Source organism: Amphiura filiformis, chromosome 13 (genome assembly GCF_039555335.1).
Source record: "Amphiura filiformis chromosome 13, Afil_fr2py, whole genome shotgun sequence".
NCBI lineage: Eukaryota > Metazoa > Echinodermata > Ophiuroidea > Amphilepidida > Amphiuridae > Amphiura > Amphiura filiformis.
This window is the reverse complement of record NC_092640.1, coordinates 63,964,881-63,982,539: the sequence shown is the minus strand read 5'-3', so window position 1 is coordinate 63,982,539 and position 17,659 is coordinate 63,964,881. Positions and strand designations below refer to the sequence as shown.

The following is a 17,659-nucleotide window of genomic DNA, read 5'->3' as shown; positions in this document are numbered from 1 at the left end:
ATGAAAGACGACGCAAAGTCTTCCTGCAGCCTATTATGACAAGCTTGGCCCAGAGAGATCAGCAGCTTTGATCAACTGTCATGTGATACGACAGGACATATCCAAGGGAAGGGGAAGAAGGGATACTTTACAACTTTCCTGAAGGCCCCGCAATTCTGAGAGCACTAGCTGGTCTTGGCGAAGGAGAAGAACCATCCGATGAAGTTCTACGTGGATGTGAAGAGTTTCTTTGCTCTCTCTTCTGTCCAAGTGGGGTCAACATTGGGCAGGCAAAGATGCTCAGATGGTTTTTGTTCAAGCAACTCAAAGATGAACAAGGATTTGTCAAACTGCCACCGACCCAGGGAGCATGGGTTGAACATATACGCCGTGCCCAAGTCCAGGCTAATATCTGGCACCAGGATATGGTATTAAACCTAACTTGTCTTGACCCTCTGACCTTGGGGTGGCGAAACCTAGACAACAAGCTACTGACAGTTCTTTCTCAGGTTGCTCCCGCTCCGGTCTCAGTGCTGCAGCTCGTCAGGTGTAACTGTGAGAAATCGAAGTGCTCGAGAAGGTGCTCATGCAGAGGAAACAATGTAGTCTGTACCGATCTTTGCAATTGTGGTGGGGAAGGCGACAGCTGTATGAACATTACACCACCAATGATTGGTGAAGATCTACAAGATCATTGAAACAATGACAATTAGGAACAATTAATCAGTACCGCTGACGCCCCTGATTCATACATTACATAGCATTTAAAGAATTCACTTTTCCCAGGACGCTCAAAGTGCGTACAAAACTTGGAAAAAAAAAATTCAAAGAACAAGATAATAATGGAAAACAAACAATTAAACAAAGAAATGAGTTTTAACATACTTATTGAAAACTGGAAGCGAGGTGGATGGACGTTCTAACGGCAAGAGGTAGATCGTTCCACTGTAAAGTTCAATGGTGAGATTGGACTCCAAGCTTAGTCCTCGGGTTAGAAAACATGTTCGCGCAAATATTTTCTAGTCAGAAACGAGTCTCCGAGTATTTCTGCGTTAAAGAACTGGGGCCCGAGCACTATACTGCACAATGCTCCAGATGGAACAAGACGAGCAGGAATTGATCCATGTGCACATGAAAGGATGCTTGCTGTTTTCCTTTAGTTTTGCTTAGGTATTCTTGCGCAGCTGCTTTGAAGCTGGTTGAATCTTGTATTTGAATGATTGATTGGGGTAGGTGATTACAGTTCTGGGGAAATATATATGAGTATTTGATGATTTGGTATGAATCAGAGGGAGAATGCCGAGATTGACGTAGGCTTGGTTTTGAGTAGGTTTTCCACCGGCAGGGCCAGGTAGCCCTGTATGGTTTTGTGGAGTAACATAGTCTATTTGTGGTTCTTCTGTCTTGAAGCATGTCCCAGTTTAAGATCTTAATGAGTTTAGTGATGCTAATCGTTTTATCATATTTGTTTGTTGAAATCTTCTGCATCGCTGGATGAAGATGTTTTTGCTGACTTGGATCTTTTGCCGTGTTCAAGGATTATGTCTCCGGATCAGTGGAAGAAACTCTACTTGGAACCTTACTCATGGTCATATAACCTTTCATGGCGAATAGCCGCCACTACATACTTTTAAGCTATTATTTGCTGTGTACTACTAGTCAAGCTCCACCAGGTTTTTACTGAACTTTGGTCAGCATTATTATCTGTCTCCAGTTATATTCATGTTCATCCACCGCACCTCGCCTGTACATCATCACGAAGGCAGCTCTGCAGTAAACATCACAACGCAGAAGTATAAAGTGACTCGTCTACTCTAGTCAGAAACGAGTCTCCGAGTATTTCTACTTTAAAGAACTGGGGCCCAAGCACTGATGAAGACCTCAGCATCGCTGACTATGAACTTTTGCCGTGTTCTAGGATTATGTCTGACACAGCATTATATTTCAAGACCTATGGCCTTATTTTGCGGCACGTCTCCGAATCAGTTAAAGAAACTCTACTTGGAACCTATACTAAAAGTGTTCCAATCATAAATACGTTGTTATTTTTGGAATCCTCATATGCCAAAACATATGGTTAGTCATCAAAAGCATCTTCCTATGTCCATTGGTTCAAAAGTTATGGCATTGTACGTCAAAAAAGCTTGAAATATGGCGGCCATCTTGTATTGTTGCTATTTGGAGTATTTTTAGTGTGCTTAGTTTGTTTTCAATGAATCAGTGACCCCTGTATGTGAGTTTATGTAAAAAATAATAAATAACGTATGACATTTGGATGAATAGTTATGGTTAATTGGTAATTTTTCCGAAAAAATTGGCAGCCATTTTGAAATTCAAAATGGAGGCTCTAAATATTAATGGAAAAACTGGCACCCATTTTTTTCTTAATCAGTGAAGTTTCTAGATGTGTTTAAACATGGTTGCCAAGAATCTACCCAAAAAAATGACAACTTTGAAAAACATCACGTAAGCCTATAGACTATTTGTATTGATTTGATGTAAGTGCGAAGATAATTGCGGGCTTTACGTGTTTACAGTGCTGGCATTATAACCATTGATCGCTGTAAACTGCAACTTTTAAATTCGGGCATTTTTCTGTAAAAGCACTACTGTGTTGTTAATATTGAACGACATTTGACGAATGGGGTATCAAAATGCGTGTAAATAATTCATCCTTCTCGCTATGTTGAAATATTGTGAAAACAGTTATAAGTTCTGAATCTATAGGCGTATTTATAACAGCTGAGTTACTTTTTGTGCAGACTTTATATCTTCCACAACTGGAGTGAGTATTTCAAATGGAAGTTACCCAACTGTCTATTCTATTTGACACTCACACTCCCTCTGAGGAAGATATTTTTAAAATCTTCCACAAGGATAGTGTGGATTTTAAATGGAATAGCCCAATTTAACCATTCGGTAGCCAACAATACCGGCTCCGCTATAATTAAAGACAGAGATAAAAAGAATTTATCGCGTCTGATGTCACTGTCAATTACGATCCTTGATTGGTTTACACAGGTTAATCAGCGCGTAAAAGGAAGACCGATCTATCTGGTGCTGATCGGAGAAAAGGAATAGCAGGAAATGGCGAAAAATTACGTACTTTTACAAGGCAAAAAGCAGCTTTTCTAGGCATTGTGGACATGGTGCCTTCGGTTATGAAAGTTTCCTACTATAATGACCTAACTTTTGAGATGGTTTGCATGTCGAAAGGTGCAAAATTAACAATAAGGCGACCGGTTATAAATCCGCGTTCAGCAAGTCATCATCACGACACTTGTAAACAAACCGTGCTCGGGTTTGATTGACAGATGACGTCAGACGCGATAAATTATCTTTATCTTTGTCTTTCATTATAATGAACACTCCCAATAAGAGCTCAAGTTGATGGAGTGTGACAAGCGAGATTAAGCGTCTTGCCCATGCACATACCACGTTGGCCCCAGACGAGGTTCAAACCCACAACCTCACGGTCTCGAATCCCCAGCAGTCTTAACCAAGGGCAAACATTTAAAATAAGGCAAAACGATATAATATTTTAGATACCTTTTGTGCATCCAAGATATAAACTAAAGTAGCCATATTGAGAACACGTGCCATGCGATTGGTAAACATTGATGAAGTCAACTACTTCACGATTGAGAGCGTAATTGTAAACTGAGCCCATGACTCCAACTAATGCAATGCTTGATACGTTTGAGACGAATGACTTGGTGCAGTCATCCAACATTTCCGCAATGGTGTAGGCGCCGTGTCCACTGATGGCGGAACAAAGTGTGTAGGCGATTGAGCTGACATCGATACGTGCCTGCGTTGAAAGAAAATGAATGGAGCATAATCAGTGTACGTTAATTGGACGTGTCAACTTATTAGCATTCAACCCAATAGACCATTTCAAATCAAGATCGGAAAAGTTCCGAAAATCAGGTGCAGAGTTTTGAAATATCCGGATACCACCGTTCAACAAAATGGTGTACAAGAAATGTTATGAATCACGGTATAAACCGTTCGAGCGAAAATACAGCGAAAATACAGCTTGTTTAGCCAATGTCAACATGTAACATGGGGTAATCAGGTAAAATATCGTCTGACATATTGAAATAACACCTCCGCTTTTTGGGACTTCACAATGAGAGTAATGGAAAGAAAAGTACGAATGTTCGTCATTTTGGGCACTTTGACACGTGGCAACGTAAACATCAATCTTTTACACCAGACAAACCTATGTTTAATCGTGTCTTTCATGCAGATTGGTATTCAGGCTGTAAAGAAAGACTAAAGAATTATTAAGCTTGTTGGGTAGACGTTTTTTAACAGGGGATTGCTAATAGTAAAACTTACTTCTAAATTTGGAGGAAAGCACAAAGTTCTCCAAACAGATTCGGTTGGTGTTTTAATCTGAACGATTCCCTCGGTTGTTTCGTTGACTCTCCATAACCGTAGTTCACTGTTCTTAAAATCAATAGCTGTTGCATCTGTGAAGATATATAGATACATTCACAAATGTCACTAATCACTCATTTAGGTTATCCCACTTGGAATTCACACTCCCTGTGTGGAAGATAAGGTCACGTCTTCCATAGGGAGTGTATGGATTTTAACTGGAATAGCCCAATAGCGGGTCACGTATCCGGTGTTTGCGCAGGCTGCCGAATTAGGACATTGTAGTCAGGGAACTTACTATTAATATTCCAAGCGGTATATCACCACTACAAACTTTTGACATACAGCCTGTCTCAAAAAAAATTGTGCAAGTGAAGAGCGCCCTCTCTGGCAATTTGAAAATATCGTTGTGACATAATGCTTACATCAACGTCAAGGGTGTAGTCTTAGCTCTCAAATGCCGTTTGTTCTGTTCAATTTGCTTGTTTTATTCTCGAGATATGTTTAGTTAAAGACGAAAAGGTAAAATCACAATTGTGCCACTTTTACTAGGGAAGAGGGCTTTACATGTAACAGTGATAGCATCAAGTTTATCAAGAGTTCCTTCGTGAAATCAAAAGAATGCATCAATTACACAATACAATTTTTTTTACTGTTTTTTACTGTTTTATCATGATGTAGGAATGATGATTTTCTGTTTCCACTTAAAAGAGATTAAAAAATAAATAAATATTCTGCTGTAAAATGGATTTCACATTCTGCTGTTCTGCATGTTGTGAATGTCAATGATGTTATCATGATAAATACTGTTCTCTTAGTCACTTAAGGGATCCAAAATGAGCGTTTATTGCGTTTCGACAGTATTTTTTGTGGAACATGAGAGCACCTCAGACCTATCGAATTGCATTCTGAATACGAAGCATGTCTTTCTGATATCAAATAATTTACATTTTTTGAAAATCACAATATAATACAAATTTTATGACAAATTATAAAAATTTGATATTTGTCAAATTTTTGATATATAACAGTCCTCGAAGTAAATTAGATAAATCTAATGATATATTCTTAAAGTATATGTAGCAGGGAGGAAAAGCCGACGGTCAATTGAAGATTTTGACCTTTCATATTGAAGATATGGATTTGTTTCCCAAAAAGACCTAATTTTTTTTGGTGTTTTGGGGAAAAAAATCCATATCTTCAATACGAAAGGTCACAATTTTCAATTGATCGTCGGCTTTTCATCCCACCTACATACACTTTAAGTATAAATCATCAGATTTATAAAGTTTACTTCAAGTACTGTTAAATATCAAAAATATCAATTTTAATGATTTGCCATAAAATGTGTATTAAATTGCGAATTTCAAAAAATCAAAATTATTTGATATCAGAATGACATTCTTCGTATTCAGAATGCAATTCGATATGTCTGATGTGCTCTAATGTCCCAAAATAAATACTGTCCAAACGTTCATACCCCAGCCCTTAAGACATGTTAAAAGACAAACAAATATTGCGCACTTGTACATGTTATAGGTATATGTTGATGCATCTAATGCATGCGCCTCGAAGGGGGGTGCATTAGACGCATCAACATCAGCTATCATTGATTTACATGTACAGCTCTCTTCCCTAGTAAAAGTGGCACAATTGTGATTTTACCCTTTCGTTGTTAAATAAACATATCTCGAAATTGGAACAAGCAAATTGAACAGAACAAACGGCATTTGAGAGCTAAGACTGTGCCCATGACGCTGATGTAAGCATTATGTCACAACGGTATTTTCTTATTGCCAGAGAGGGCGCTTTTCACTTGCACAATTTTTTTTGAGACAGGCTGTATGTCAGTATCCTCCCCGGCATGCTTAGGCACAACGTCTTACTTGGTCCGATAAGTTCCGATGGCTCTCTCTATCGTACCCTGAACAGTGCACAGTGCTTTCGTTTATTTTTAAACGAGAGCACAATGGAAATGTTTATTATTGTACTCAATACAATTTATTACATTATCAGGGTGTGATAAAAAGAGTCATCGGAACCTAACCGGCCATCTATAGCGCTATAGGACCAAATTCGATGTGGTGCCTTAGTAGGCAGGTCCGTATTTTGATATTATTCTTGTGGTTTTGTTTTCACAAATTATGTACAATATACATTTTGTCACATCTGATCAATATGCTATATAAAATATGAATACATTAAACATGTTAAACATGGTATAAGAACTATACTATAGTAAATCGGTGATACCACGAACCACGTAACTAATGAGGCATAATTATATGTCGTTCCCGACATTGCCCCTTTTCAGTCTCACCCTCATGATTTTATTATTAACAATGGTCCTCACCTGCGCACACAACTCCCGCCACTTGATTTGGAACGCAACTTCGGTAGCTCGGACTCCACGCTGAAAAACTACACTGGTCTAACGAAGATAAATCTCTATATGAATGATCTCCACAGGTTACAATGTTAACAAAGGATTCAGGAAGATGTGGATTGGTAGACAGAAAGGCAGATTGCGCCGACGAATATCCTAGTTGCCGACACGCTATGTCGGCACTATAAAAGTTCCATCTGTTTCCACAGATACTGCCCCATTGGGATACACCATCATATACTTCCAGAAGACCCGTGTGGTTGTTCCGGGTTTGTCTTAAACGTAGAGTCAGAGTTTGGTTACCTGTTACGAACACACAAATAAATTAAGGTGATTTGATATATTTGGAAAATGTATTCTTTAAAATTGACGTATAACATAAAATATCGTCCCTTTCAAGCGATCATGCAAAATGAACATGTAAATGTTTCTTGTAAATGGGACTAATTCCTTATGGAATTCAGTACAGGCATTTCGACAGCGTGATAATCATAGTCGACAGTATTTTCATTAACGATATTCATGTAATAAATTGATATCAAATGAGAGATCCTATTTTTCACATTAACATATTGAAATTAGGAATTCCAAATCGGTGTATTTCCGAAGATATCCTCAAAACACTGTCGAGTAGTCTCACGTGGTATACCACAGTTAAGGTTTTAAACTGTTGCGATTTGGTAGTTCACATCATCTTGCGAATGGTAGTGAGCTTTGACCAAAATTGCATTGATCATTTCATATCGAGTGTATAGAAGAATTCAAATATCACTGATATACTTTTGTAGGTCCTGTGGTTCTTGAGTTATGCTGAAACAACAACACTTTTCTTTTGTAAAACGTACATAACTCATTAACAACAATAAATCAAGCAAGTTTTCAAAGCATATGATTTGTTGAATGAACTTTTGCAAAAAAAGTGTTATTTTTCTATTAATATATTGATTCAGATAAGGAAAACCGATTTGTGGCTACTTTGACCAACAAGAAATTACCATACTTGGAATCAGCATGGAAAATGCTTTAAAATGAGTACAAACAAGCCTAGTATTGGTTCAGCAGTTCTTAAGAGAGCTTTTGATATTTTGAGAAAATATCTCAAAACTTGGGGGACTTTTTATGTTGAAGCCTATGGCTAGCACGTAAAGCATTATCTTTGGGCAGGATTGTAAATGGAGAAATAGCCAAAAATCTGCACGGTGGTGATTTTTCACAATTTGGGTTTGTTGCGAATTTGTGATGTTATTAATGTTAAAATTTTGTCTGATAGTTTCAGACTGGAATTTTATATGTTTGAGACATTTTCAAGGTAATTCCAACTTTCAACATTGTCAATAATATTTTTAAAGGCCGATATCTCAATTTCCAATTTTAAAATACCATAACTTACGAACTCAATATCTTCGCTTAGGAATGTCCGATTTCATTGGCGAAAACGGCGTTGTGGAGCAAAATATCTCTATATTTAAGATATGTAAAACTTCAAAATTGATAACCTGCCCAAAAGTATCTCCTTAAGTCCTTTTGACAAGACACGTCACATATCGTTTTGAGCTTCACACGGGGCTTCACAGACTGCCGAACAGCGGTTCTTCTCTTTGTAAATTCATATTACGCGCGGACTCTCTTGATTTAGAAGGTATGACAGTAGGGAGGCTATGGGTGTACACAATTAATGGTTTATAGCTATTATATACCTGGTAGACAGTGCAATCCAATATCATCGGTGTGGTCATTGCTATGCTCCCATCCATTATGCCGACAATCTAAGAGGGACACTTCATCACCGGCACAGAAGACAATATCAAGGTGAACTGGTCCACTACCAACTCCAAATTGCCGGGTTAAATCTGGTGATAATACAGATGATGAAAATCCTAGTGATCTGCAAGCAACTGAAGCACAACGAGACGACCAGTTTCTGCCTCTAATGGTCCCCCATGTTCCATTGTTACGTCGTATTTCTAATCTGCCTTCATACTGTGTACTTCCACCGACCAGTCGCAACTCATAGGTAGCATTACCATGAACTGTAACAAGAAATGAATAACTACAGTTCAGATTGCTAAGGTTACGGAATTACATGATTTTAATCTATGTCTCTTTTCTATGACATCATTTTGGAAATCCCCCAGTTAGTGATGTAATGTGAAAGGTTAATGTATGTAATTAGGCTTGGGAATGTCCAGATTACATCATATGTTGTGAAGATGTGAATGAAGTAATGGGCTATTAATCTCTCTCTCTCTCTCTGGGTCAGATGGCGCAGGATTGCGCTGCTGTGGTCTTCACAAGAGTACGCCATCTACTTCTATCAAAAGCCAAACGTGTTGCACCATACATTCCGTGTGATGAAACGTTTTTCACATCATTTGTCCAAGATGTTGATGGACGTCCCCTTCCACGATGGCCTTCCACAGCTCCCTGAACAATCTGCTTCTCAACTCCACCATCCTTTCTTACAATGTGGCCAAAGTAGCGCAATTTCCTCTCAATGATGGACTTTCTGATGTTTAAGTCTGTGCCAATCTTATTCAGGACCCTGATATTTGTCTTCTTGTCTTTCCAAGATACTCCCAACGGCCTTTTATAGCACCACATCTCAAATGCATCTATCTTCTTCCTGTCATTCTTTGTCATTGCCCAGGATTCGCACCCCGTATGTAGCAATTGAGAAGACTGTTGCACGGAGTAACCGTACCTTGAGGTTGATTGATAAACCACGACTCTTCCAGATCTTTTACATACTCTGAGTTATTGTCCTTGCCATAGCTAATCTTCTTTAGCTATTAATATAATGGGATATTTTGGAGATTAGTATATAAAAAAATGTAAACGTGATTTTTTTTATAGATATTATGACAATGTTGTTGTGGGCTAGTTAATGTGCATACAGTCCAAATACCTTCCAATAGAGGTACTTGCGAACCAGACATAATTTTATGAGTCAATGAACTACTATCCAGTAATAGCGGAGAAAGATCTAGTAGAATACGTCAAAGTGCTACCTCCTCCAAGTAAGGAACATATTCTTCTGTCGACTTGCTGAAGTCTGGTTTATGATACAACACATAGTATTAGGGAGATGCAAAGCAGGCCAGTTTTCCATTGGAAATTGTTTGAAAAATGAAAAGAGCACCATTTTGTAGTTTGTCACCTGTTCGAGGATTTTTTTTTTTGATAAACAATTCATACGTTTCCATGCATGAAACCATTTAACATCTATGACGAAGCACATCACATCTCCAGTGACTGCCCTGCCCAGAGAAAAAGGACTGCGGTAGTTGGATATGACCTGTGTGACCCACCATATCTTAACACATAGACTCAACCTCTTTCATCTCGAATCTGAGATGAATGTTAATGAAGTAAAAATCAATGTGGGTGGTAAATCTTAACCAATAACAGATAGGCAAGCATACATGTTTATCCATTAGCCCAACCCACTTGTTCACTGAACCCAACCCACGTGGGGTAGCTCTATCTGGGTCAGGTAAACTTTTATTCAGATTTCATTTGACAGCTTAACCATCGCGTATACGTGCGCGACGTCAAGCGTATACATTGGACCTTGTGCAAATAATACGCGCTGGACGGCTATTCAAACGGCTTAATTGGTAAAAACCACAGGATATGTGCATAAACAGCCAAGACTGCATTTTTAATGAGGTAACATCATACCCACTATAGAGTGCATAGTTCATTGTATATTCGAAATACAGTAGACCAGTTTTCTCATGGATATCTGAGCTGTTGAATCACAACAGGAATGATGAGTTTTCCAGTTCAGAGAGATTAATTTAGGGAATGATAAATTAAACTGGTCTACTACAGTAGACTACAGTGGACTTCGCTGAACAGTGATTTTCGCAGGACAAGTGAATTAGGATTATACATCAGTTGAGTGCAATAGAACTTTGTAATCAACAAGAAGACTGCCGGATAAGTAACATTCCTAATCTATGTATTTGATGGGTTATAAGGTGTTTATGTTTATGTATCAGATCATTACAAATCATATTACACTTTTCATTAAAGATTCAGATATTGTTAACTTAATCCAACAGCGTGTTTTGGTATGCAGTCTGAAGTGAATTTGGGTAAAAGGTGTTTTTGGTCTTGCGTCATAAATGACTCGTAACAGTATCATTCTTATCATAAATACTCAGGAAAAAGTATTAAAAAAAGTATTCTCGAGTTATAGGCAGAATGTCGAATGTTAAAATGTTTTAAGCTCCACAGGGGTCATATATTGAAAAATGTTCCGATTTTAATCAAAATGGTATCGAAATGCTTCGTTTCGTTTGCATCATTTTTTCATGGATTATACTTACCAAATACATTTTGGGCAACAGAACTAGCATCTTTAGTAAAGGTGATGACGAATAGCATTTGGATGAGAATCGCGGAAAATCTTGTCATGATGTTCCCGGTCCTGACCATTACCGCTTACCTATATAGTAGAATTTGAAAGGTATATTTGATTTATGAGTGGATATTCATACGTAGTGGTAGATAAAATGATTAAAGAGTTTAACTTCAACACTACACTATTTTTCGCTCACCTGGAACGTTTTCACTAGTTCGACTAGCGTCTTCAGCAGATGGTGATCCTGTGATGATATCTTGTCTGCAGTCGGAATAGACATGATAGAGATATCCCGACTGTAGACAAGATCAAATTTTTTCGCGCTTTGCACGGATTTAATCAATTGTTGCACCACATTGCAATAGTTTAGCTTCAAAATGGCATTTGTACCATAACCTTATTATGTTGCCAGAAGGTGCTGAATTCACTATACTTCAACAATTTTTTCACCCCCCATGTCAAAAAAAATCTACGCCACTGATAACAAACAGTGGGAGTACGGTGACTGAAAAGGTCAGATGTGAAAATCTATCAATAATTGTACACAAATTAATACAAATCAGAGTTTTATATTGTTCAGTGCCCCCTTGTAAAGCCACATCAGAGGTGGGAGCACGTGTGGCCGAGTGGATAAGGCGCCCGACTCATAATCCATAGGTTGCTAGTTCGAGCCCCGCTCGAGCCAACGTGTTGTGTCCTTGGGCAAGGCACTTTATCCTCATTGCCTATTGGGGGTGGGGTTGGGTTGGATTGGATGTTTGTATAGTTGTTTGTTTCAATGTTGCAATATTGGCGCTGATTAAGCTGCTGCCTGCAAATTGCATTGTGTCTGTTTAGGTGTGGTTTATGTACAATTCTAGCAATTTGACCTGCGGGTCACCATTAGAGTTTGAAATAAAACCTTCCTTTTTTTTTCTTTTTTTTTTTTTTTTTATGCTTAAATGTAATAGCAAGAGTATGCACAATGGGCAAGTGGACTACTATACGGAGAAGTCTAAGTTTTTGATAGCATTAAAATCAGTGGCGTAGCTGCCCCCCCTGGCAAAATTTGCCTATTTGGGCCCCCGCCCCCTAGTTCAAGGAAAAAAGAGGAAAAAGGAGGGAGAAAGAGGAAAAAAGAGACGGGGAGAGAGGGAGAAGAGGGGCAGAGAGATGGAGAATCCATACGATAATCGATATGCAATACCATACGATTATTATATCAATAAGCCTGGCAAAAATGGTCTATTTGGGCCCCCCCCCCCCCCCCCAGTGCAGGGAAATTTGGTGGATTTGGGCCCCCGCCCCCGGGCTTGCCCCCCCTGGAAAAAAATCCCAGCTACGCCGCTGATTAAAATAATAATATCAATAATTGATAAGTGTAACCATAATCGCGTATTTCTGGATAAAAACCTTCTTCCTTGGGGTGTATAGAACAATTTCATAAGGGGTACCCAAATATTCGGAGCTGTTATAATATCATAGCCCATGCACATCTCCTTTTCTTCCTCAGGATACAAGAAATAAAAATGTCAGTCATCAGATGTGTTTATGGGTGTACGATATGGTAAACATGGTAAATAGGTCAAAAGTTTTATTGTGCTAGTTTGCGATACGTGACTTCTTTCCCCTGTAAGCCATATTATAACATTTCTGTAAAAATAGATTAATATTTATTTTCCATAAAATGTTAGCTTTTACTGTCAGATATGTCCCATTTTAATTTTGAGCCGAACAAGTGAGGTAAAGCATAGAAAATTCGAATTTACTACTAGCGCCCATGCATGTTACTCCCGCGGTTGTAATACAGTACGATCCTCGGGGTGTGTGGGTATGTGTATCCCGCACGCCGTGTACTTACTGTGCATACGTGTTCGACTAATATATTTCCATCGTAATAATAAAACGCCGGTTCCGGCGTTTTATTCAAAATCTCGGATTTTGACAAAACTACAGCACTTGTCTTGAATTTTGCAGAGTATCTTTATTGACTAAAGTACATTACAATCGTGTAAAAATCAGAATTTAAATTTTTTTGAGGGCGTTCTTTTCAGCAAATGTTATAATATGGCTTTAAGCATAATTAATTTGAACCCACGCGTTAGTTTGTAATATTTCAATGTTTCTATCTTCTAGTGTATGATGCGTAAGCCTCTTTCCTTGTTTGTATGATTAGATTAGTCTAGCGGTTTCCCGGTAACAACAAGAACCACTAACCGCTAAATTTGGATATCCAACTAGTTTGGGCCGCAGGACTACAAAGAACCACTAACTGCGAAATATGGATACATCCAACAAGCTTACAAATTTGTAATCTCAAAAGGCGCCTAAAGGGCTTCAAAACGAGTGCAGGGCGATTATTTTCAAAAATTGTTTTAACCTGCTATGGTAATTAATCCTGCTACATCATCACTTCTACGGGGAATATCGTTATGAAACTCGATGACTGTCACGTCAGCCAGGGCCGTCGCCATCGGGGGTGTGGGGGTGCGACCCACCGGCGATCCCTAAAAAGGGAAGAGAGAGAGAGAGAGAGAGAGAGAGAGAGAGAGAGAAAGGAAGGGTCGGAGCTTCCCTAATTCTCCACTTTTTAGAGCCATGGATGTTGGTCAGGCGCGTGGAGGTGATGTAGAAAAAGAACTAATGATTTTGCAAGAGCGACAAAATATGTGCGCTTCCCACATGTCCCATCACCTCTCCGCGCCGCGCCCTTCATCAACATAGGCGTAGATCCGGGGGGGATAAATCACCCCAACATTTTGCTAATCCCCCTAATTCCCCAATGTTGACGCCTGCCCAGATAACATGCATATATTGGCCCAACGTTGGTTTTTGAACGCCAATCTTGGCATCGGCATTATTTTGCTGCCCATATTGGGACAATCTTGGCTTACCATCGGTAATCTTCATATTGGCATCGTAGTGGCAGCCTAAATTGGTCCAATATAGGCCCAGTATTTGATCCAAGCCCAATCTTGGACCAATCTTGGGCCCATGAGCAAATGATATTGGGCCATTATTGAACATAAATTGGGCCACCATCGGACCAATATCGCCATCCCAGCAAACACAAAACGTTTTCGACATCATTCGCAAAAGGTTATAAAAGGTTGTCAGAAAACGTTTAATTGTCGGGTTATATAAAGGGTACATTAATGGTATAAAACGTTATCATAACATTAAATAACATTTGTTGGTAATTTACTGCACAGCAAACACAAATGTTTTACAGAAAACATTTAAATGTCGGGTTATATAAAGGATATAAAAACGTTTTAATAACATTCCAAAAACTTGGTACAAATCATTCTAAACAGAATGTTATTTTGGGGTTGAAAAAATAGTTTGCAAAAAATATTTGCCCAAAATATTTACAATAACGTTTTTAAAATGTTTTCACGACCTTTATCTAACCCGACATTTAAATGTTATTAAAACGTTTTATAAAAAACATTTTAAGAACATTTCTGTGTTTGCTGGGTGCAAATATTTTAACATAATGTTATTTAAATGTTGACAAAATATTTGGCCAAAAATGTTTGCAAAAATAGTTTACAATAACATTTCGAAAACATTTTAAGAATATTGTTGTAGTGTGTTTTCATACAAAACGTTTTAAAATGATTTCATGACCTTTATATAACCCGAAATTTTAATGTTATTATAACGTTTTTACCTAAACCAAAACCCAAAATATAACTTATTTAAAACGTTTTAAAAACGTTTTTGTGTTTGCTGGGTAGCTATGATATTCAGTGCAGCTTTCGTGTCATGATCACACCATCACCCATAAAGTAGCGTAGCCAGCGGTGGGGCAAAGTTTCCCCCCTCCTTCACAAAAAATGAAAGACACTAAATGCCCCTCTCCAGTGAAAAGAAAGGGAAATCGGAAAGGCAATGTAAATGAAAAGGGACAAGGGGGTTAAAATATACCAAAATGAAGATATAAATTGTAACTTTTGTCACAACATATCTGTCGAACTGAGTAGGGGAGGGGACTGACTTGCCACCCTGCCCTATATCTAATCTCAATTGGGGCTGATGAAATTTGGTACAAAAGTGAAATAAATGCGCGCAAAAATTTCCATTTTTTTTGCTAAAATGGCCAAATATGAGGTTGATTTAGTCAGAAACCCACATACACCCAGATAACATCCCAGCAAACACAAAAACGTTTCAAAAACGTTTTAAATAAGTTATATTTTGGCTTTTGGTTTAGGTAAAAACGTTTTAATAACATTAAAATGTCGGGTTATATAAAGGTCATGATAACGTTTTAAAACGTTTTGTATGAAAACACACTAAAACAATATTTTTTAATGTTTTCAAAAAATGTTATTGTAAACAATTTTTGCAAACATTTTTGCCAAATATTGTGTCAATACACAAAAACGTTTCAAAAACGTTTTAAATAAGTCATATTTTGGCTTTTGGTTTAGGTAAAAACGTTTTAATAACATTAAAATGTCGGGTTATATAAAGGTCATGATAACGTTTTAAAACGTTTTGTATGAAAACACACTAAAACAATATTTTTAAAAATTTTAAAAAAATGTTATTCTAAAATATTTTTGCAAACCAAGTTAAAATATTTGAACCCGGCAAACACAGAAATGTTCTTAATATGTTTTTTTTTAAACCTTTTAATAACATTTAAATGTCGGGTTATATAAAGGTCATGAAAACGTTTTTAAAACGTTTTTGAAAATATATTGGGCAAACATTTTTCGCAAAATATTTTTTCAACTCCCAAAATAACATTCTGTTTAGAATGTTTTGTATCAAGTTTTCAAGAATGTTTTTGGAATGTTATTAAAACGTTTTTATACCTTTTATATAACCCGACATTTAAACGCTTTCTGTAAAACATTTTTGTTTGCTGAGCAGTAGATTATCAAAAAATGTTTTTTAAGGTTATGAAAACGTTTTATACTCTTAATATACCCTTTATATTTAAACGTTTTCTGACAACCTTTTATAACCTTTTGCGAATGATGTCGAAAACGTTTTGTGTTTGCTGGGATTGTATTGGCACACATAATTATAATGACTGGAAATTAACAAGTAGGCTTTCAATATAATCATCTTTATCTCATTTTTCCCGGAAAAAAATAACACCCAAAAATGCACAACCCATATTCAGAATAGCACAATTGAAACCTCAACTGCAGAAATGCCTACCCAGCAAACACAAAAATGTAACTCTTCAAAAAAAAAAAAAGAAAAAAAAAGAAGAAAAAAGAAAGAAAAGAGAAACACCTAATAAGTTTGATCAACTCGTAATCGGCGGGCCTTACAACATCGCGGATTAATATCTATTTATTTTATTTGGCAAAATGTCTTGTGACATCTTGCTAGAAGTATCACAAATTATACAAAGTCCTCCGCAATGTCTATTTGCTTTAACACTCATAATATAGACCAGATCGGTCAACTATATCACTCTTAACGGTGGGTCTACTTTTTGGCGTAGTGGCAAAACCCCAACAATTCCCGCCGATTACGAGCTGATCAAACTATATAGATATCAGAACAAATAATATGGATAAACTATGGATCTTACAACGAGCCTACTCACAGTTTCATTACTGGTACTTCTTCCTCCGAATGCGCACAAAGGAACAATGACCATGTACCTGCCTCACATACGCAAAACGTTTTATGTCACTAATTTGCAGAAAAGTAATTTAAGTATAATGCTAATTTACATATTAAATTGCATAAATATGTTTTGATGTTAAGCTATACTGTTACGAGTCAAAAGACACAAGGCCAACTACACTTTTTCCCAATTCTCACACGAATACACACCAACAGCACACTCTGTTTGATTAAGTTAACACAAATATCAGAATCATTAATGAAAAGTATGACGTCACCTTCGTATGATAATTGCCTTAACGAGTACAAAATATGGTTCAAGCATGTATCAGTTAAGTAACCACCCTAATTATTTCGGATCAGTCCTTTTAATTTGTCTCATTATAGGCTACTTTTATTCTGGTGCAAAGATTAATATGTTTAAATTCCTGCTGGAACCATATGTAGTAGATAAAGGGTGAGAAACAGACCATTATCAGAAATAATGGGCGTGTTGTTCATGACTGGTGAGATGTTAGTTGGTTTGAGGTTGAGACCCATTTCTGGTAATGGTCTGTTTTGAACCGTTTATCTTACATATACGGCGAGCAAAATTAAATTGTTTGTATCAAAATATGTAAATATAATAGTTTAAAAAGAAATTTAATGCCCTGACACCGGGCCCTGACAAAGGGTGTGCATATGGTGCAGAACAAATCAATTTTGGTATTGAAAGCCATAATTATACCCAAGAATCAGATCAAATTTATTTTGTTCTCCTCAAATGCCTATGCAGTGACATAGATGGTTTGTGGTATACATGGGAGGAAGTTTCAAAATTCCCCCCCTTCCTAAAACAATTGAAAATTTGCATAAATACCACTAATTTTGTTACAATCAAGTTGAATTTTGGTCTTAAGGTTACCAGCCATTTTAAACTGTTGCGATATGGTTGTGAATGGTAGTGAGCTTTGGCAAAA

General features: G+C 37.4%; 1 protein-coding gene across 1 annotated transcript in view; it reads right to left on the bottom strand.

Annotated features, from left to right (window-relative positions):
* Positions 1–3,520: 3,520 nt before the first annotated feature.
* The window catches only part of LOC140167831 (monocarboxylate transporter 12-like), an 85,253-nt gene continuing 71,114 nt past the window's right edge, over positions 3,521–17,659 (bottom strand). The window contains exons 5-8 of the mRNA XM_072191123.1: positions 8,449–8,781; positions 6,719–7,054; positions 4,324–4,457; positions 3,521–3,790 (exon numbers count right to left, since the gene is read on the bottom strand). Coding sequence (XP_072047224.1) covers positions 3,521–3,790; positions 4,324–4,457; positions 6,719–7,054; positions 8,449–8,781 — 1,073 coding nt within the window. The remainder of the gene's footprint in view (positions 3,791–4,323; positions 4,458–6,718; positions 7,055–8,448; positions 8,782–17,659) is intronic.